The following is a 21,913-nucleotide window of genomic DNA, read 5'->3' as shown; positions in this document are numbered from 1 at the left end:
ATTTTTCCGATGGAATGAGTGGCCATTCCAGAGGGGTTTTGCGGTGATTGCGTCCGCAGGAGCTTAGAGAGCGGGAAAATAAATCAATTTCAACTGCAATTATCTTATTATCACGGATTTGATCTATGTTCCAAAATGTTTTGTTCATGTGCAATATAATGCAACTTGTCGATAGTGTTAGAAATGATCTCGGGGAAGTGCAGTGAGAATTTTATAGATTGAGTCATAAAGCATGAAAAAAAAATTCTTTGATTCTTCATAAAATTATTGTTGCCCTATTTTGAGGTTTACCTGTAGTTTTTTGTCAACGTCAGTCGTCGAAATTGTATCAGATTCAATGAATGGGGCGAGTAGCACACGGTGGAGAGTCAAGAGTGGGGTGAGATGAGGGAAATCCTATCTGATTACATTTTCCAGCACACCAGTCAGCCGCTCCCCGACCACGAGGCGGATGCTTCTATTCAGGACGCCAATTTTTTCTCTCCTTTCCGTGCCCAGGCAAGATTGAGTGGGTGGCAAAGTGGGATGATTTTAGGGATGGAGGGACTCACTTTAGCACATTTAGAAAATCCGTACTTAACAAGTCCTGAAGTCTTGATCTTGCTAGATTACCTGGCTCTCTCGCAGGAACACACCACATCGACGGTGGGGGTGGGAAAAATTGTGTATGGGCATCGAATACAGTGTCAGAGTGTGAGCTTACGACGACGCATGGAGACTGCGATATATTTAAGTGTACAGCTACACCGAAGACAATTCCCTGCTCTGGGAAAGGAAGGGAAAATCCATTCAATGCAAGGATGGTTTAGTATCCAAATATGGTGAAAATATTTTTTCAAATTTGGCATTTTCATCGCTAAAATATTAACTTATATTGGCACATGAAAAGCTCACTAAATAATCTCGTTCATTTCATCATAACACACTTTTATAACTCTTTTATAGCTCTCCGTACGTCGCTTGTTGATGCATCCGCCCGAGCTGCTGAATGAAATCTAAAGTGGCGTGTTAAAATAGAAAAATATTGTATGATTACATGAATCAGTTTCCCTCGGCGAGAGAAAGCTGAGATTTCTCTATTCACTTTCACCCCAGACTTTCTCGCTGCAGCGTTGGCAAATTGTCTTAAGGAACACCGCCGACAGGATGGAGAAAATTGTGTGAAATTGTAGATGAAGTAATTGAGTTTGTAATTACAATGTTATTTATAGCGTTCCGTGGGATGGTTGCCACCTGAAAAAATTAATATCAAATTCTGCACGGAATCTGCAAATTTCCACTTATTTTTTAATGGGTGTCATAAAGTCGTCAGGAGTGGGAAATTTTTTGTACATGTGTTCATGTGAAAAATTCATAAATGCCGGCAATTTCCCACAATGATTGATGTCCTAATCGAGGTGAATAGGGACAGGTGGTCAATTTTTTTTAAGTTCACATTGTTCACTATTTCCATGCTCACTCATAGATGCTTAGTGAGAGATAATTGTGTGAAAAATGTCCTGTGCCTAGAGCGCTTGCTTTCGCCCTGCAAGCATTGCTTTTGTGAGGAGGAAAATTAACTGCTCGCCTCCTAGGCTGAATGTGAGGGGCGAAATTGTTTGGTGATGTTGCTCTGGCTTTAAATTTACTGTCAAAGTTTTAGTTTCCAATGAATCTCTGTCTTATTCATGCAAGACATTCTCATTTCAATAGAAGACTTTTCGAGCGTGGAGGCATTTGAATGGCTTGACAATTTGGAGGGTGGAAGGAAGTTGGTCAATTTGTTTGCTTGCATCAGACACAATAATAATAATAGTCGGTTTTTATTAAAGCCCCCTTCTGACTGTAGCAGAAAGCGATATGCGCTTCTTGAGTAGACAAACTTGCAGAAGATCAGAAGTTGTGGCAGGCATTTGAGCGTGACTTAATTTTAAGATTCTGCATATAGAAAGCTTCATAAATTTGTTAGCTGCTAATGCGTCCCCTCTCATTCTGCAATGTCTTATGAATAATGTCTCTGATGGGATAGTTTTTGATGGATGTGCTGTGCCGAGAGAGTTTGCAACCTCTCAGAAGCAGAAACAATCTCGTACTGAGCTTCAACAGTCACAACATTGGAAGCTTTTGCCTCTCTCGCTCTCGACTTCCGCCAGTTTTGGGGGGAAAAAGCGGGGAATTATTATGTATGTGTGGAACGTGAGTGGGAAAAGTGTGACAGAGAGTTTGTCTTCCGGGTTGAGGAACAGAAAAAAGGCGGAGGCGATGAGCCTCTGCCAAGAGGATTTCTTTCCAGGAGATCCACGCGAAGCCTACAACACGCATGAACGATATTTTTGTCATACAGGAAACATTTGGCCCTGAGAGAGGTGAGAGCATAATTTAGTGGGTGTTGTCTTGGCAGTGTCAATACTTTTGGGCCTTTTCCGCCTCCTCGCTCTGACACAAGCCAAACACCCACGTTTCCACCCCAATCCATCGCCTCCCAAAATCGTCCAATGGGGACTTGAGTGGCGCTCGGAGTGGCAGCAAAACTCTCTCATTAATCACAATTTTATCATTTTCAATTTCAACCTTGCGATGACTTTTCCTTGGCCGACGTAGAAAAAGCATCTCACGGAAACTTACCATGAACTCTCAATTCTTCCTCTCAACCCAGGCGGTGTTGAATTTATTCGGAGATTGAATCCAGGCGATAAAGTGGGTGTTTTATGCGTTTGGGAAATGAAATAAGGAAATGGAAGTAGTTACATTTTGAAGCTACTTGTATGCATAACGTTTACATTTCATTTCAAATATTACCAGGCATTATAGTTATATTCTCTCGTCGTTGGGCGAAATCACTTTAACTTGGCATTTAATAATATCTTAGCCACTCTGCACCAGTCCAGAGATTGGATCCATGGTCTGAGTGTGTGCTGAGCTCAAGATGATGTCGGATTAAAAATTGTACTCGCACGAGGATTGGATTCTCAAGATGTATGGCTGGGTTCAGTGAGAAATGAGAGTCAATTTGTGAATTTATTTCCAAAAGTGCTGTCGATACAAGTTTCTTGCCATGAAAAATCGATCGATTTGACGGAGGAATAATTCAACAACTGGACGAGCGATTGCCGAATTTTCTTTCTCTTTTATCACTTTATTCTGCCTTGTTGAATTAATAATTCCGCTTGACATTTGATCCCATGTGTAAAAGAAGATTTTGGGGGATTAATAGGCGCTTAAAAGGTATAACGTTTGAGCTTATTTCTTGACATCGTCTTCAAACTGCTGATCTCATGTCCTTTGCGATTTTCTCCTTCCTTTTTTTTTCTCTCGTCTTGTCCAACCGCCCTTTGACTTCTGCTGCTGAACTGTAATCCCTCGAAGTGAGTTTGCGGCGCGTCCATTATAAATTCATCAAATATTTATAGTCACATCGTATCCACCGTGGATTATTGAGTGCGACGCTTGGGCGTGTGGGAGTTGGTGTAAAAGAAAAGTTTGTCGACAGCATAGAGAAACAAAAAATGTAATAGTAGTAAAAAATGTATAAAGGAATTTTATCTATCAACATCACAAGAATGACTATGAAGAGTGGGCAGCGGTTTTTTTTCAGCTAAATACAAACAATTTCTCTATAGCTTTTGAGCCGCTAATTAGGGCCATTCATCATTCCGCATGTCTCCTGAGAAAGTTGCACGGCGTTCGTGGAATTGAGGAGAGTGAAAGATGAAAAGTGGATAAAATCCAGAGATATATAGTCCATACAAAAGGCCAGACAATTAACCAGGCGCCTCCACTATTAGGTAATTTATTATGAGTAATCGACGCTATGCACGCGACCCATTCGCAAAATTGTTATTCACTGATATAATTACTCTTTAGCGATGCATTCAGGCAATTGTACTCTGTCTTCGTGTTATCTGGCCACCTAGACATCCTTTCTTAACACAATGTGGATAAATTGGTTAAATTAGCGCCCATCTGCAATTAGATAATAGACTTCCAAAGGTGGTTGCTTCGAGGCAGTGAGGAAGTGGTCGACTTGTAGACTTTCAGAAGCTATAAAATGATTTCAGGGTGTTTCTTCTGTGTGTAGGAATGAATAATTTTCGAGAAACTTGCTAATGCTGAGGGGAAAAATTGCTCGACTCAGTGACTCACGTTTGACCCTCTTGCGGGCCCCTTTTGTCGCGCGAGCGTCAGAAAAGAGGGATTTTCCGTGATTTCAAATAACGAGCGAAGTCTCTAAAGCCATTTTCCACACGAGTATCATTCGAAGGACAAGAAATTCCCATGAAAATTTAATTCATGTTCCCCCCAGAAGATTATTTTTTAAGCGCGCCTTGGCCAGAAGAAGTTTGATGGATGAGGGAAAAATTCCTTCCATGCAAAAATCAATTTGCTGGAATCATAAATAATGGTGATGAATAGAAGAAGTGATCTATTTTTTGCATGATTTACGATCATATATTCATGATTGTTCTTCTGAAGTATCCTTCAAGTGTGTGACTAAAATCACTAAACATTTCAAGCGACATTAAATTCCTTGGGTGGAAAAGTTCTCTCTCTATATCTTCCCGGCAAGCGTTTGCAAGAAGAGAGAGAGAGAGAGCAAAGAAAAGACTGCGAGAAGCACAATCGTGTCATATTGTATGAAATTTTTCAGAAAAATTAGGTGTGTTCAAATGTTAAATAGCATCACGTACATACCCTATCATATTTCACTGCAGTCGCACACAATCCAAAAGGATTTCGGGCGGGTAGAGTTGAAAGGAGCGTAGATTGTGAGATAAAACTCATTCAATCATTGCAGGCGCATGATTGAATTTTTTCACAGCAGCTCTGAAAGCATTTTTCTGTGAGGTCTAGCTAATTTTGTCCACTATCTGTGCCTGGATCGTGCCCCTGTATACACATTGCATACGAGCGCTAGGCATGTGTGTACGGAGAAGAAAAGTCCAATGGGAAATTCATAGGGTAGCGACGGAAATTTCAGCCGGAGAGAGAGAGCATTTCGCAAAGGGATAAATCATGAGAATGTATGTTTCATGCAACGTGATGAAGGAATAAGTAAATGTTTGCTCAGTGACTCTATATAGCCACTGAACAAGTGGGTGATGGTTGAACTGTATAAATGGCAACCACTTCTCACAGCATCTCGACCCCCATTCTCACCTCTCACCGAAGCCCGCCGTCAGAATTGGCCACACAGCGAAGGATGGGAGATTCCTACAACATACTTTACCTTTTCATGAGGTACACAAAGTCAACTCGAAAGTGCGCTCCAGCGACGAATAAATGGATAGGTAGACTCACGTTGGATGGATATGGTGATTTTGGATACATGATAGGGTGTGAAATGAGGTTAGTTCTACGTGAGTGATATTTATCTCTTCTTGAGCTCAACTACCTCTTATACACACACACAGTCAGGACTTTTAGTACGTTTAATTTCATGTAAAACACTCATTATAGGATTTCTTCAGCACCAGAGTCAACATTGTGAGTGGCGGGAGAGACAAAAAGGGTTTAATTTCGGAAATTCCTCTCTAAATACAACTTCCAATTCACACTCCATAGTTTGGAAGGGTCTCAAAGTTGAGAGGATGTATTTAGAGACTGTATTTTGCTAGCAAGTATCTACTGAGTAGTCAAATATGCAATTTAAAGAATATTATGACATACGAAGGATTTTCCTGTTGAAACAGGAGGAAAAATGTGTATTCCGTCCAGTCTTCAAATGGACAATTTTCATCCAGTATTTAATTTTCATCTTTGACTCCAGACTGTGAGGATAGAACAATATTTTGCATCCATTTAGCTGTGTCGAATTGGAGGTAAAACGTGCAAGAACTGTTCGTATAACGTATCTTTCTGAGGTATCATTTGCTCTGGTGTCTGGAAGAGAGCGGCAGGATGGGGATAAAACATAAACTCGCCGAAGAATGACTCCGAGGGTTAGAAGTTGGGAAGGTGAAAGAATCCAACCCATGCCGGAGTTGGAAGTTCCAAACACAACGGAGTCACGTTCATCGACAACGACAACACCCAGAAGAGACACAAGATCTGAGCCCCCGCCCATCAGCTCGCACCTCTTGAGCAGCCACATTGTACATCTCAGAAGATATATCCTGGCAGATGTGGATGGAGGAAAGTTAATAATATACACTCGTCCATCAGATATATTTTATACAGCAACACATAGCCAAGGCTTCTTGCATTTGGTATATGTGAAGTGTTTGGAGGCAAACTTGCAGAACTCAATCAACGAATGTATTTCAAGGATGGGACACTTTATGCAACATTTTCCCAATACAGGTGATCTAAATGTGCGCCCAGAGTTTGAACAGTGCCACAAAGTGATTCCTTTCAAGACAAATAAAGTCAACAAAACAACATAAGATATCGGATGAATTGAAGAACTTAATAGGAAATCAATTTTCTATTTTTCAACGAATGATTTAAAGTGTCTTGAATATATGTGGATAGAATTGAATATGAAGCATCAAGTAGAAATTGAATTAAAATTTTAATTCTAAAGTATTTGAAGTATTTCGCAACGTTTAATATTTGATGAGAACAAGTAAAATCCTCGATGGATAAAGTGACTTCTTGTAGCTCATTGGAAATGACAGGGAGAATTTATCTGCCGTGGAGGATGAAAATATGCTCGTTTATTGTCAAATTTGGCAGAAGGACACGTAGTCGGGCTGCTGGATGGCCCCAACACGGGGGGCTGGTATCTGTCGATGGAGTGACACATTGGGATCCAGTTTGGACGTGTGAAAGAGATTGCGATGGTGCGTGGGAGTGAGATGACTGAGGGAAATTTGATGAGTGGAACAAGTTTCGAAGACAACTCCCACTTTTATTGTACGGCTCTCTCCCAAGACTTGCCACTCTGTCCAATTGGTATTCTTAGAAAAGCTCCGTCGCGTGCTCTTGCCACGTGATTTTCTTCTCACCCAATTTCCACGGCGTCTCTCTATTTATTGTACCACTTTTCCACATTGGAGGGAAAACGCATGGCAAGGAATAGCGCGCCAGCGTGAGAGAGTCCTGTGGAAAATCCCTCCCAATTCTGGCTGAGAGCGAGAGAGAGTGCCGCATGTACAAGAATGCAGTGCTGAATTTTCCGATGGAAAGTGCCTTCGAAGAGTCTGAGGATATTTCAGTGGCATGACGAGACGCCTCACGGACTGGATGTGTTTTCTGCCGCGCGCGAATTTCACCTCTTTCACCATCAAAGAGCACTTTTCTGATCGGCTAAATTAATTCCAATTGCTCGCAATTCAAGGCTCTGCGACAGCCAACATCTCACATTGCATTGCATCACTCTGTTGGTTCTCATTCCCTCAACTCTCCACGATTCTCCTGTGTTGCTCGGGCATGAGTGTACATTTGCTGTTGTGTGATGTGTGTCCTGTAGTTTTGATCAGCAGCACGGAAAAAAATTCGTGAAAAAGCGAGTGTCGTTCTGGGGGTTATTTTCAATGCAAACATTGCCACAATAGACCGCACAACACCCTTACAGATGGGCAACAAACCCACCCCTTTCCAGCCACTCTAGTGTATTTTTCGGGTGTAAAATTATGCAGCGAATTGCACAATATTTCACGAATACTCTTCCTCCTTATATTCATGCCTTCATTGTGATGTCGAGTGGCTCAAATGTTTGCCGCTCTCAATTGTAAAATGAAATACCGAGAGTTCTAGCATTTTATTATTTCACAATGAAATGAAAAGGGTGCAACTGCAATATCAGAAACTCTTATAGATATTTTCAAAAATACAATATATTTTTTCTCTTCACGTCTCGGGCTTAGGTGAAAAACAATTCTGTCACTTTTCTTGCATTGACATCTGGGCCAGAAAAATAAAGTCACGGTGAAGAATACTGCTTGAAGAGATAAGAAAAATAAAAGCAATTTACGTGAAAAGTATAGAAATAAAGGAAAATCGTGCTCAATAATAGCCGTTGAGTATTTTCACACTGTCGAAGAGAAATTCCAATGGTGAAGAGTGCGGAAATGCAATAAGCACTTTATAATAGTTTCACCCAAGGAGAGCGGAAGGGTGGAAAAGAAGCCAGAGGTGCCGGAAAAGTCGAGGGTGTGCTGGAAAAAATGCAGAAGAGTGAAATAACAAATCGACCGGGCGCCTCCACCGACACTATTGTTGCTGCCAAAGTGGCGCAGTGTCATTTTTCAAATATAAATCTTGCAGATTTCCTCACTGCGCCCAAACCTCTGCCTTTCTCATCCCTTCGCACGCTCTTGCTGCTTCCATGCCATAATTTTCTATACATGTTTCCCAATAGTATAGCGATAGGAGAGTGAGAGAGTGTTTTTCACTGCAAAAGAGATGCAAAATGCATTAAAACACCTGAAAATAACACATTGGCAAATATCGTCACACTCTGAAAACTAACTTGTCAAATGGTGCTTTTATTTTTAAGCAATTTCCCTCCAAATCGACATGATCAGATAATTATAGCTCCATTTACAGCTCTAATTGCAAGGAGTGATGTTTATTGTTGGCAACTGTCGTAATTTCTAAATCAATTCCTCACACTCCTCATGTCAGTTTGCATTTAAACATTTGCCAGCAACATGTTGGCGAAGATTGGCTGAATTTCAACGAGAACAACGACTATAAAGTGTTTATGTTAACTTTCATTTATTTACTCAGTGAAATGATGTATTAAAATGAAGAATGTTCACTGCATGGAGCGGATGATGTTGAGTGGGGAGCAATTAGCAATAATATCGTAATTTAGTGAGGAAGTCAATTTAGATGCTTCATACTCTATCAAGTACTTTATAATATGATCCAAAATTCCTGGCAGAATTAATTGAGTGTCAAGGTAGATAAATTTGACAGATATTTGTACCCTTCCTTTGGGGTTTTTTCCTCGTTAATATAATTTCTCCTGCTGAAATTTATAAGATTTATCTCAATAACACTTTCGAAAGTGAAATGTCTTCAAAGGAATTCAATCAGTACACCATTGTAGCCGAAAATGCCTCTTTCGCTGCGACTCAATTTCGAGTTTGTTCATGTTAGCGAGTCATTAATTAGTCTGTGTGGCTGGAAAGGGGCCATTTCTGGCTGCTTCTTCTCACTATCTCAATCCTCCGACTCAGGCATGTGCCGCTGGTTATGACTTATGAGATTGTCGGCGTGCAGAATAATGAGAGTAAAAGTGTTCGCAAAGTTGTTGTCCAGTGCAACGAGCAAGATTTCCTGGTGGTGCAGAAGCAGGAGCCAAATGTGAACCAGGTGCATCGCGTAAATTGGACCTTTCCTTCTGGCAATCACGCTTATCACCATTACCTACGGCATGATGGCGATTTTCCAGCGCTAGACTGCAATGAGGTATTTATGAGAATACATAATTCCTCTCCTCTGCGTGCATTTATGTTCCACATTCTCCAAACAAATACATTTTAGCAAATTAGTCGCTTGAAAATTCATGGAGCTCCGCCGGGAAAACACAACAACTCAGTCTCGCTTTCGGCGTTGATGCGAATTTGCCAAAATAATCGCAAAGAATATTCGCTGTGAGTTGAAATGCGTGACGATTATCGGGGATTTGTGCATATTTTTTAGGTGTACATCGATATTCACGATCTATTGCTCATTGACGGAAATGTCTCGGTCTCAAATAGGCTCATTAAAAAATCCTGATTCGTGTCACAGAAACTGGAGCAAAATTTCAAATGCAAATCAAAGAGTTTCGGATCGAGTTCGAACAAAACGCATTGGGAGATTTTCTTTCGGTTGTATTCACACAATTTTCAGCTTAAAAATGAGGTTTTCGAAGAAACGACATATAGATTTGTGATTATCTACATTAAACATCGCGGAGAGAGTGAATTTGGCAACTTACGTTGGCCAAAAGCACACTTTAGTTGGAAGTTCGTATTGTTTTTGACAAATGAGCACAATGCAGCTCTTCTTGTGCTCAAACACTGCCTTTTTGGGTTAATGCTGTGGCTTTCATCGGCCAATTGCCAGTTGTGTGCATCCGGAGAGGTGGGAAATTAGCAAAAATTTCTATAGACTACAAACGCCATCAGTGATTCCGACCGTTCTCAGTTTACCAGCACACGAAAGCCGCACCTTAAAGCATCCCAGCCACGACCCTTTGTCGGTGTTTAATGTACGGGACAAAAACTCTTCCCTTTCAGCTTCCTGCACGAGGTGGAACGAGTGGAAAATAAATGAACTGAAGCACTTCGATGAGATGGTGTACATTGGCAAAAGTAATTTGAAGACTGTGTGGATTGTGGAGAGTTGTTTGGAATTTTATTTCTCGCACTCACACTGTCCGAGCTTCATATTTGTCAATGGGGATTTTTCTCGATGGAAATGGCAGGGTTTTTTCATCACGCGGCGCTTCCGTCCTGTAGCAAAGCTTGTGTTATACGAGATTTTTGGTCAGAGACACACCCAACAATTAATTCAGACGATTTCCCAGCACACACTCGAGAATTCTGCAAAATTGAGATTTCTCCCTTAATCACTCTATCTCTGAAGCACGATTGTCTCCGACCAGAGGCGAATCTATAACAAATATACATTTTTCACAGAGTGCAAATATTGGATCAGACGTCACAATATCTCAGAAATCCATAATAAAAATGCACTCTAAAAAGTGAAATCGTTTCTCTCTGTCGCATGAAATGTGATTTATCATGCAAATTCTCACCCACTCGATTTTTTTTTCTCACAACACTATTTTCCTCTGGAGAGTGCCACATATAAATTTTCTTGCCATCTCCCACTCTACCGAACACCATCGAATAAATGTCATGTATTTGAGATCTTCAATATTTTCTACCACGCAGTAAATCCACGTCGGGTCGCAAATTCCCACTGTTATGACAATTTGACAAGAGTTCCGTATCAAAAAGTCACAGTTTAGGCGGAAGCGCAACAAAGTCACCCTCTGGAGAATCAAAAATTGTCTGATTTCGCTTCTTGTCTCGCGGAGAAGTGATTTTGATTTATGCTCAAATGTATGAAAATTTATAGGAATTGTTTTGCTTCTGGCGTGAATGAATGCGCAGAAAATGGGGAGAAAATACTGAAAATAGCGAGAGCGAGTCAATGCATAGGAATATAATGATGATATCCAAGGGCGCATTTTTCACCACCCACCAAAGTGCCACCCCTCCAGTCTGGAAGGCAGATGGGTTTGAGGGGACACGGAAAAAGACACGAGAGAGGAGTGTTGCAGTGAAATGTTTATTATAGATGCGCTTTGCTGTTTGATTTGTCGTTCAATTGGGACTAATTGAAAGGTCATGTTTATATGCAATGTGCCATCGGTTATTGCTGTTGGTCTCACTGGGGACCATTTTGAGTGGATGCAATCGACAATCTCAAAATAACACTCTGCCCGTGCTCACTTTCCTGCTCTCCAACCCCCAAAAATGCACAATCGGCCCACAGAATATGTGCACATGGAATCGACTGGGCAGCCACTGAATCGTAAAGTTTTTACTATAAATTGTATCCATTCAACAGAGATATAGAATCATTAATGGTTAATATGTATAACGAAATAATTAGCAATATTCCTCCTAATCGATCACAACTCAACCGCCCAATTTATTTATTATAGTGATTAAGGATGTTTTACAAGACACTGTCCGTAATTTCGTGAAATCTCAATCCAATTCAATTTAATGTTGATAGGACAATTTGACGATCCGAAAGCCAAGAGTTTCATACGGTAATCAAGCCGACCAGAAGATCTTCATTCATTACCTCGAAAGCAAAGTCGAAATTTTGCGGATCACCAGAGTAGTAAATCTGGAAGTGATCTGCAATTAAATGATAACTATACAGTTTCTAAGACACTGAGGCAGATCATTGATATACAGGGAGAATAAATTTCCTCATTACTTTCTCTTCAAGTTGACGATGCAGCAAAAGTCATACTGAAAAAATTGATCGAAAAACAGTGATTTTTCATTATACAGCTAACATCTCATTGAGGCAACAGATGGTTTCATTTAAAACTTTTTTCTTGTTACCGAAAATTTTCTATTTATCTCTCTGTGGACGTTAATATGTTGGTAAATATGGAGTTTGCTTTCCAGCCCTGGGGCACTTCGACATCTAACCAATTTTGCCTTTGTTGAGCATGTTGCAAATAATTTAGAGTTGGCAATAATATTTGCGGGATTGTGTTTTCTGCGGCAAGGGACATTAAAATATAAATTTAAATGGTTTAATAACCAAATCGCGTATAATTAATTGAGTTTGTCGCAATTACGGACGTATTGTTGTCAGCATTATGACTTTATAATGCCACTTGCGCTGTCAGTTGGGCCACACGAAAGGCAACTGCCATGTCTCACAGAGGGTGAGAAGTGGCACTAGAGTTTGTCATAGAGGAAATGCCTTCTCAAAACAGACGCGACTATGTACACCCTCTTTGCGCCCCAACCACTCTGAATAGTCGTCACAAATATGTGCATGAATGAGCTTCGCTCGGTTGGGAGTTTTGGGCTTTTTGAGTGGCACCAGAGTAATTTGTTGAGAAAATTCATTCCTCATCTGTCCAGAAGCTTCTGTTCTGTAGAGTGGCAATGGTGGTGAAAAACGCTCTCCAAATGAGCGTATAATGCCCACTGTATTTTCCCGATATGGCCAGACGAGTGATGGGAATTAAGAGATTTCCCTGCTAGCGGGGCGCAATGTCAACGGACTTCTGCGGGGGCTTTTGCCTCGCTATCAAAACATTGGCGGCCGTCACGTTGAAAACTATATTATGCCCAGTGTTTGTATGATGATTGTAGCAGAAATTCAAGGGAAATATTGCGAACCGCATTGTTGGCGTGTGTGTTGGCAATATTGGGAATGGAATTGAGTGAGGAATATAATTTCATCGTCTGATAGAAAAATCATTTTTCAACCCAACCAGTGAAATGCAGAAGCATAATTTTCAGCACAAATCTCATACAGGAAAACGTTTTCAATTTGTTGCAAAGTTGTTCGATGCAGACTCAATTTCACTCAGAGAAATTAATAAATGGTGAATGGTCTTTTTTTATCACAATTTCCGTTGTGTTTGTACAGATATCCATTGAGTAATAAGTTATATGAAATAAAATATTCGACTCTCTGAAAACTGCTTCAAACTAGACCAAATTATTTTGTGAGCTTCTGAGCCACTGAAATTTTAGACGAGATGGAGAGTGAGGAGATCACCTCGAGGGGTGGGATTCATGATTTCGGCGAGGGTGGTTGAGAGGGAAAGAGACACTCAACAATCGGAAATATAATGCGTGAAAAATTGGACGTGGTGTAATTAATTACATTTTGCTTAGAAAACGATAAATTTTGCAGGACGTTTTCGTTATAATAAATTAAAATACAACACGAGAGGATCAATTTTCTTCCCGGTCGGACTGCAAGGCATCCGTACAAGTGGGAATACACTGTGAGGGTTGGGGTCTGATCTACACATTTCATCCCCCCGTGTTGCCATGTTCATCATCCCCTCCGAGCTGCGGGCTCCGCCACAAGTCCCGTGGGATTGAGGCAGTGGATGTGGAGGGTTGGGTGTGTGTGTCTGCGAGGCCCACCCAATAAGACGATATGTGTTCATTTATATTAAATATGAATTCATTTGTATCCGGTGTTCGTGATTCGTGTATGAAATTCTCACCCGTAATGACCAGCCTCATGCACAACACCATGATTGTGGCGATTATGTTGCGGGTGCAGGGCGTCGAGGTGAAAGTTTCTTGGCCAAGTCAGACAAGTGCCGGTGAATAAATTAATGAATCACACAATACTTTACACACATTTTGCGTAATCAATGGAAAACATTATGAGGCCAGGCTAGAAGGCGGCCGAACGTGGGCAACCGTGAAAATGGGCAGGAAGAGAATTAAGCTGACTCTCTGAAAGATGTATAATTAAGATTTCGTTAATATTCTTTTGATTTACCTTTAATTCCTTTCCATTTTTCCTGTACAAAGCTCAAAGAAGGGAGCTTTCCACTTTGCCTGCACAGGTGAAACTTTAATACCTCACATACTATTAATAATGGAAAATTCAATTTCACCCAATTCATACACTCTCATGTGTGTTTGGCCTAAATACAGCGCAAAAGTTAAGAAAAGTTTGAGGTGATTCTAAATTTAATATATGTGCAAGAAACGTCATGAGAGCGGCGCAATATGAGACCTTTTAAACTTTCAATTGTACTCGCTGTTTGGCATGAAGTGGATGGTGAAAAATTTTCATGTGATCGCCTATTTCAGAACCTCTGAATAAACTGAAGCACTCACGATATATGTGTGCACACACATACAATCCCGCATCTCGCCATGCAGTGAAACCTAATGTGCGAATGGCGGAAATAAAGGAAGAAGAAAAGCTCGCAGCCGGATTCATCTCATACGTACTTCCTATTCCAATAGCAAACTTCATTGTATATTCCTTTCGTTAAATTTAGTGTGGTGCAAAAGTTTTTCGCTAAAGTGTGAGAGAGACACTGTGACATATACACCATGGGCAAGTTTTTCGCCCTGCGAGGGCTTTAATATTGCACAGACTATGGTGACAATGTGCATTTTTCAATACTTCCTGACACTCATAATTTTTGGAACATTTGTGTATGTATTTATTTTGCTTTTCATGACTCTTATATTTGACTGTATTGGAGTGAAAATAATTACAAAAGTCAAAAGTGGCAAAAGACTAAATTAAGCGAGAAGATCAACGATGAAAACGACTCCAAAAAGTGCAGCAGCAAAAACAAAATCTATTTAATTTTGCATAGAGAATTTCTCTTTCACTTTGACCAAGCGAGGGAGGGAAAAATTGTGTTTGGGAAGACGGAAAGTTAATGCTGTACACAAATTGGTATTCACACCACGATATCCAGAACTCGTGACCAAAATCTAATTCAACCCACCAATATGAACTCTTGACACCACTTAGACATCCCCACCAATCGCAATCTTGTAAAATCAGGGAAGAGTCGAGGAGCAATTTCAATCCATGAGATCAATTGTAATCATTTGTACCTCACTCACCCGTGCAAAATTCACTTTTCCGCCTCACTCTCGGCGCTACACACGAGGAAGCGAATGAATAAGTGAATCAGAGGGTTAGAGGTCACCCAGACGGGTGTTTTCTCTTCAGCATTCCACCCGCTCATGCCATTCATGCCCCAGAGTTGGGGAAAAAACATGTAGCTGATGTCATTTCCCGAATCCAAAGCAGGAATGCAAGAGAGGAAATCATTTGTTACACACACGAAAATCTCTGGAGTATAAAAGGAAATCAACAAGTAATCAGATTTTCTCAGAAGGAATCGCGCAGAATTATCGGAATGGAAGTGGAAGTCAGACCACAATATTTATGTTTTGTCGTGAATTAGTAAAAAGCCCTTTGCCAACCATCACAATTCTCCCCTTTTGTGGTTTCAATCATCGTATGGATTTCTCCCCATTGGAAGCCATCACGGCCGAGATGAGCGGATATGTGAAGAGGGAAAGATGTGAAAAATATAGGAAAAAACTCATAAAATATGAGAAATTATTGATGACATTAAAAGTATGACAGTTCATTTTAGTGCAGATCGATTTCTTCAGCTCGCTATCAATTTATACGAAAATGCCAAGGTGTTCAACTACTTAAGTGAATTGTTTGCCTTTAACTAATTTCATGTTTTCCGTTGAACAAACAAGCAAATAATAAGTATGATATTATCTCACTGCTCCTGTCCTCACACCAAGCGTTGTCTGCAAATTTTGGCGTTAGCATAATAAACTTCTTTGAGATATTTTCACCCTGGGTAAAATGTCTCTGCGTACGCTCGGGAGGTTGAGGACGGCGGCGGTGCATCTTTTTGATATATTAAGTCGAGAGTGTGTTTGTGCTTTCGGGAAGAGTTGCACAACAGTTTCACTCGCAATAAACTCATAGTTTGAATCTTCTCGACTCGGGGGAATATTCAAAATTGCAGCAAGGCCTCTGCAACTCCTTCCACACTTCCTCGGCATAGACGAAGTGGCGTGTCCGCATGAATGGTAAGGACGTGAATCTCCTCGGCGGAATTATTTACTGTGTACAGTGTGTGCACGTGAAACCTCTCCTCAAGGTGAGCCGCCCATGCAGGCTGAGGTTGAAAGTTTGGATGCAGCGCAAACTTTCCCTCACACGCTCTCACTATCGCATTGGGGCGGGCGCGAGGTGTTTTGTGTATGGTGTATTAAATATAATGTGTAGGCAAAGTTTTATTGCTGATGCCATAAGGAAGTGATAAGTTTCAGATTTTCACCGGCAAAATTCGCAACCCCACGAGTAACCCGCCTCGGAACATGATGCTTTCGCATCATTTTGCAATCTTGTACCAATTTCCCTGTGAAATTGTGATTTATGGATTGTATATTCTAGTACCACTGTATATATATATATGTGTGCATTCATTGCTGTTATTTCAAACACATCCAATTGACTTGTGCAATCAATCACACGATTATTCTCTGAAAATACAATATTATTTGTGAATCATAAATAGTTTTAGGGGTGAATTCAAATTGTGCACCATCAGAAAAATCAAGAACAAACATGAAACAGGAAAAAGACAAAATTTGAGCTTGAAAGTGGTAACAAAATTTTGCAACAGCCTCGTAAGTGTGATGCTGATCACGGATCAGAGGTGAAAATTATTAGGTAAATTCAGCATCGAAAATAGCACATCGTTTTTCACACTGTAGCTATACTTGGGATGACTTCAAAAAAGCCCAATATTATTGCATTATGCGGGAATGATTGCCAAACTCTATATTGTCATGTGTGAATATGTTGTCAATAAAAAGCTGACACACGAATTTTCACCCTCACCCCCAGAGATACACAAAATATTTGTACACACAAATAGTCACTTTGACTGGGGGAGAAATGGTAATGTATAGAATCACGTACCATCGTCATCCATCAAATTATGCCCAGTGCGTGGCTGGGCATTTTTGGGGGTGGGTGAGTTTGATTGTTGAGATTATAATTTGAAGGCAACTCTCATTCTCAACCCGACGTGTGCATTTAGCGAATGGTTGAAATAAATTCGGGGAGTTTTGAAACGCGACTCACGTCACAAACAAACCAATAAAATCTGCACAGCGAATAAGCGCTCATTGGAAAGTTTGTGCAATAAAATCGGGTGGTTCCGGCACATTCTCACACTGTCACCATTATGCATTGGGATAAATGATAAATGAATGGCCAAAGGGTGTTTTTCTGTAGTTGCAGAGGAGAAACTGGAAAAAGCACAAGATAAAGTTCAAATGCGTCATGTGGCTTTCAATATTTACCTTAACTTTTTCCGGATAGCTTTTTCCGTATAGCTTTTTCACAGTTTCCCTTCCAAACTGGAGTTATCTTCTAGTTAATTAATATAATGAGCTTAACTGGTATGATGATTTCGCCCATTTCTCTGTGCATTTTAAAGCATTCTTTCCTCAATCTGAAAAAAAGTGTGCCCTAAAGGTTCGTGAATTTGGACAGAAAACTATAAGTCTAATCTCTGCAGGGACAAAAATTGCTACAGGAGAAAATAATACAAAATGCAAAAGTGTGTCGGGTTAAAAGTATTTGGGAGGTGGAGAAGAGCATAAAAAAAAAGTCGCGGATGTTGAAATTTTGCCGCAAAAGCTCTCCATTTTGTGCTTTTCACACTTTCACAGTTTGCAGAATAAGCAAAGAAAGGTACAGTGTGTTTTCAGCCAGTCGAGAATGCAAAAAAGTCCCCCACAATTGTGTGTGTGTGAATGCACAAAGCGAGCTTAAGGTTTAGAGGTATGGAAAATTTACATTCATTTTGCCACCACACACTCTCGTATGTTTTATAATGTAATTCATGAAATCTGATTAAAAGTTGGCAAACAATTTCCGCGACACTACGAACCACTATTGCCGTTGCTCCATATGGTTGGGCTTTTAGGGTGGCGGGTCGCTCGATGGGGGCTCTTCATGGGGTGTACTTTCAGCAGAGTGCGAGCAACAAAAAGTATTGCGGGAATATCGTCAGGTGGGCGCGCGATGATGACTTAAACTCTCCCTCTTTCCGTGCTCACAAATCTTTTCCACGTGGCGCTGGGAAATTATCACTCAAAATATGCATCACGTCCTCATTCGCCTAAAAGTTCCGTCATTTACCATTTTTCCACGCCGAGCCAGCTCATGCCAACAAGTGCGAGTGTAGCGTCTTATATCACGAGATATTTTAGAGCTCTTGCGCCGAGATTCTCCGCGGCGGGACGGCGTGGGTGTTGCAGAGAATTGTGTTGAAGAAAACTAACAGGGAAAGTTACCCTCATTAAATGGATAATCCATCGTCTTCTGGCTGTTACTTGTAGCCTTAAAGTTGGCGGGGTGAAGTTATGTCTGTATGCTCTGTAGTTATTCAAAATCCTGTCTTAGCAACTGGCTGAGGGAAGATCAGATGAGATAAGCAGATTTACATTTTCCACTCTTAATTCACCTCACAGGGTACTTCACCAGACTAAAGGGGTGTTTTCTCAACAAATGAAAAATTTAATGAGAACTCTTGTTGCAACAACACAGATCTTTTCTTCTTAAAGATGCTCCGCAATGAAGATATCTTTAAAAGTGTGTGTGTGTGTGTGTGTGTGTGGGGGTGTGATTTTGAGTTCAGCCCTCTGATCGGGTGGTGAGGAAAATGTGTTGTTAGAAAAGTGCAGCAAATGTTGTGTATTTCATTGTCTCCCTGTGAGCGAGTGGGAAAATTAGTGCATTTTCACCCCGAAAACCGTATCGCTTTCCCGTTGTTATTTATGGGGTAAAATTAGCGCCTGGCAAGTTGAAGGGTGAGAGAGAGACTAACATGGTAAGGTTTCCTCAGCATCAGTGGTGGATTGTTTCCACCAAGAAGGGAAAATTATTTCAACCAGCAACACTACACTGTTTCACTTCCACTTTACTTGCATAATTAAGTAATTTCCCAACCATTAGTTTGTGCCTCCAGCCAATTTGCTCAACAGCGTCGCGAAAGGTGAACTTGAGTCGAAGTTCCATGGATGGTGTATAGAAACTTTTTCCAATAGATTGCACAAAATAGCTCAAGACAGTCTCAATTGCGGCGTATGCTCCTGCCCACACAGAGCCTTCGAGGGAAAAGGCAGCACATTTTCGGTGTGAATGCGGGAAAGTGTGATTGGGAATGGGAGAATTTGTGTGCATGAGCCTCAAATTAATTTCACCCAATTTGACTCTGGCTGCACTAAACAAAGTGGAAACTAACAGATCTTAGATATGTTTGAACAACCTTTAAATTAGTTCCACTCTGTTTTATAGCGTCATGTTCTCTCGCCCGGCATGAATGCCTCTTGTATCTTTGGTGTCTCAGCTGGTGTGTGTTGCCTCTTCACACTCTCGCCCTTCCTGGCGACGGCAGCGCCCTGTTTTTCCGGCATGGGGAGAGCTTTTCGGTGCCACAATAGACAACCATCCACCCAGTGCAGTGTGTGTAGAGTGCCTCCTGTTCGTGTTGTCTCCACAGAATATATTTCCCGAACGGACGGGGAAGGTTCTGCAAAGTTATTTGCACCCACAACTACTTGGCGCTCTTCTTCCACCTTCCGTGCAAGGGCGTGAAATTCCCCCAGAGTTGTGTACAAGAAAAGAGGAAAATCGCTTCAAAATTAGTGACAAAGGTTGATAAATTATCAAATCATTGAATTCACAAAATTTAGTGATCTAATTCATCGCGATCAATCGTCGAAGTTTCACTTGAAACATGAAGCCATGGAGCAATTTCCCAATGTAAAGTAAAACAAATAAGATTAAATGTAGATACCTTCAACCCTCAGGAAATGGTGTACTCTTCCCTGTGACTCTCTTGCTGGCGTCGAGAGTGTATCTGCCTAAAAACTAACACGTGGGAAATACACTGAAGAAAGAGTGTCTCACAATGTAAAAGGGACAAGAGTGGGTGGCGGAGATTGTGTATCTTACAAGGGGTGAAAATTGCGCTACACCTCCGCGTGGAGAGTCGTGAGGGGATTTGTGATTTCCACACAAATAATATGGTTATCTTGATTTTCCTCCGCCAGCATACAAATATTTATTTGGTGTCTGTATGTTTAAATAATGGCGGGGAAAATTGTTTATTGTGTGTTGAAATATGGTGAATTGCCAGTAATTATCATTCTATACAATTCACAGACTCATATTTCATCAAATACACATGTAAACTCTGTGTATAGTTGGTAGAAGTGTCCTATTAATGGATATAGAGTGGAAATTCTCATTCAATGACTTTGATATGGAATATTCAAAGTATTCAACTTTGTTCATTTCCACTCAATTGAGCATGCAGTCGTACTAGCAATTAGATTTCGTGTTCTTTTTTCCACCTCATTAACTATTCCATGTTTCCTCTGCAGTTTTTCCCTTTCATTTCCGCATACTAATTGAAATAATCTCAGTCGCTTCACTCCAATTTTTATCAATTGCAATAAGGCGTGTACGATGCAAAGTCAGCACTTTCATTAATTTAAATGCCCTCATATGGCGACACACAGGCCCGGGATCCGTCCCCAAAGGACACTGTGCCCCAGGACTTAGCGTCACTCATTGTAACCTCTCCATGGTTGTGTTTTTCGCGAAATAAGTGCCGCACCAAGTACATTTCTGAGCATATTCATTAAAATAAAACGAGGAAATAACATTAAAATGCAACGCTCAGTTGGTTTTATGACCCGAAAAAAGAGAAAGTTCAGGGTGGGAAAGTTTGCTCATGGCTGGCAACTCGGCAAAAGGTTACATTTGCACTAGTGCCAGAGTTCGTGGGTTTGAGTGAAATTGCGGTCAAACGGGTGGGAAATTTGTTTAAATGAAAAATCAATTTTCACCAATGTAGGGAATGTGTTTGTAGCGTATTTTTGTAATTATTTATACAGATTAATGCAGCTTTTTTATCACTCTGATAATACACTTATATACATTATATCCCAGTAAGCTCATCATATGATTTATTAAGTTGAATTTTTGGGAACAAAATTAGCACTCCTTCAATTTTCAATGGTTAACAGAATCAATTAAAAGATTATTGATTTTTTTTCTGTAATGTTGGCCTATAATAATTTGTACTCACATTGCAGAAAAGCTAAACGCCACATTTAACCAGAAATCACATTCAATGGTTACAATAGATGTTTAATTATTGCCAATATTTAATTTGGCGGTTGGATATGTTGTAAATACTTTATGAAGTGCACTGTTTCATCATTATGATCCCATTGCTATTACCAATGATAATGTCAAAATGCGGACTCAGAAGGACAAACAAGTATGGCTTGTTGAAGCTTGAATTAGAATTGTAAACGCCAAATTTGTTGCACTCCCCTAATAATTAATTAATTTTTCTCTCAGTCCAACGGAATGACAATTGCACGTGTGTTGCATTTGGTGAGTTAGCAAGGGATGTTCGTGTGGTGAGGGTGAATCTGTGGATTGGAGTGATACAACAAAGTTTACGGGAAAAATGCATGAATGGGTGCATTTTGGTGATCGCGGATTGGTTGAGTGAGAAAATCAATTTGTGAAATGCAAAACAAATAAATTTAGCATAAATTGAAATTCGTTTAAAGTGTTGTTATCCCAGCTTTTTGTCCATGGTCTCAAACACTTTTCCAGTGTGTGATAATACTGTGCTGTATAAAATTTCAATTGTAATCACCGAGAACACACTATACAGCATTTTAATTTATTCTTCCGCGCCAAACGTACAAACGTGGGTGTTTTTGGGTCACATGACTCGCTTTATTGGCTCTGCATCGTGTATATGGACTGATAAGTGTTTGGATTTGACAAAAAGGACGCTTCTGTGTCCAATAGAAATTTATTTTGAGAGCAAAGTGAAATGAATGTGGTTGAAAAATCAACATTTTCTCCT

The 21,913-nt window shown here is 40.4% G+C and overlaps 1 protein-coding gene across 2 annotated transcripts in view; it reads left to right on the top strand.

Annotated features, from left to right (window-relative positions):
- The first annotated feature begins 7,791 nt into the window (after nt 1-7,791).
- LOC132261825 (delta-sarcoglycan) overlaps nt 7,792-21,913 on the top strand; it is a 33,708-nt gene continuing 19,586 nt past the window's right edge. Inside the window, exons 1-2 of one of the 2 annotated variants that reach the window (XM_059760822.1) lie at nt 7,792-7,983; nt 9,108-9,339. In XM_059760822.1, the coding sequence (XP_059616805.1) occupies nt 9,124-9,339 (216 nt within the window). In that variant the 5' untranslated portion in view covers nt 7,792-7,983; nt 9,108-9,123. Of the gene's footprint in view, nt 7,984-8,771; nt 8,828-9,107; nt 9,340-21,913 lie in introns of those variants that run through there. The other variant, XM_059760823.1, reaches the window with a different exon arrangement.

The sequence above is a fragment of the Phlebotomus argentipes genome, unplaced genomic scaffold, assembly GCF_947086385.1.
Source record: "Phlebotomus argentipes unplaced genomic scaffold, Phlebotomus argentipes genome assembly contig_15, whole genome shotgun sequence".
In the NCBI taxonomy this organism is placed as follows: Eukaryota; Metazoa; Arthropoda; class Insecta; order Diptera; family Psychodidae; genus Phlebotomus; species Phlebotomus argentipes.
Note: the sequence above shows the minus strand (reverse complement) of the source record. Positions and strands in the feature narration are given on the sequence as shown.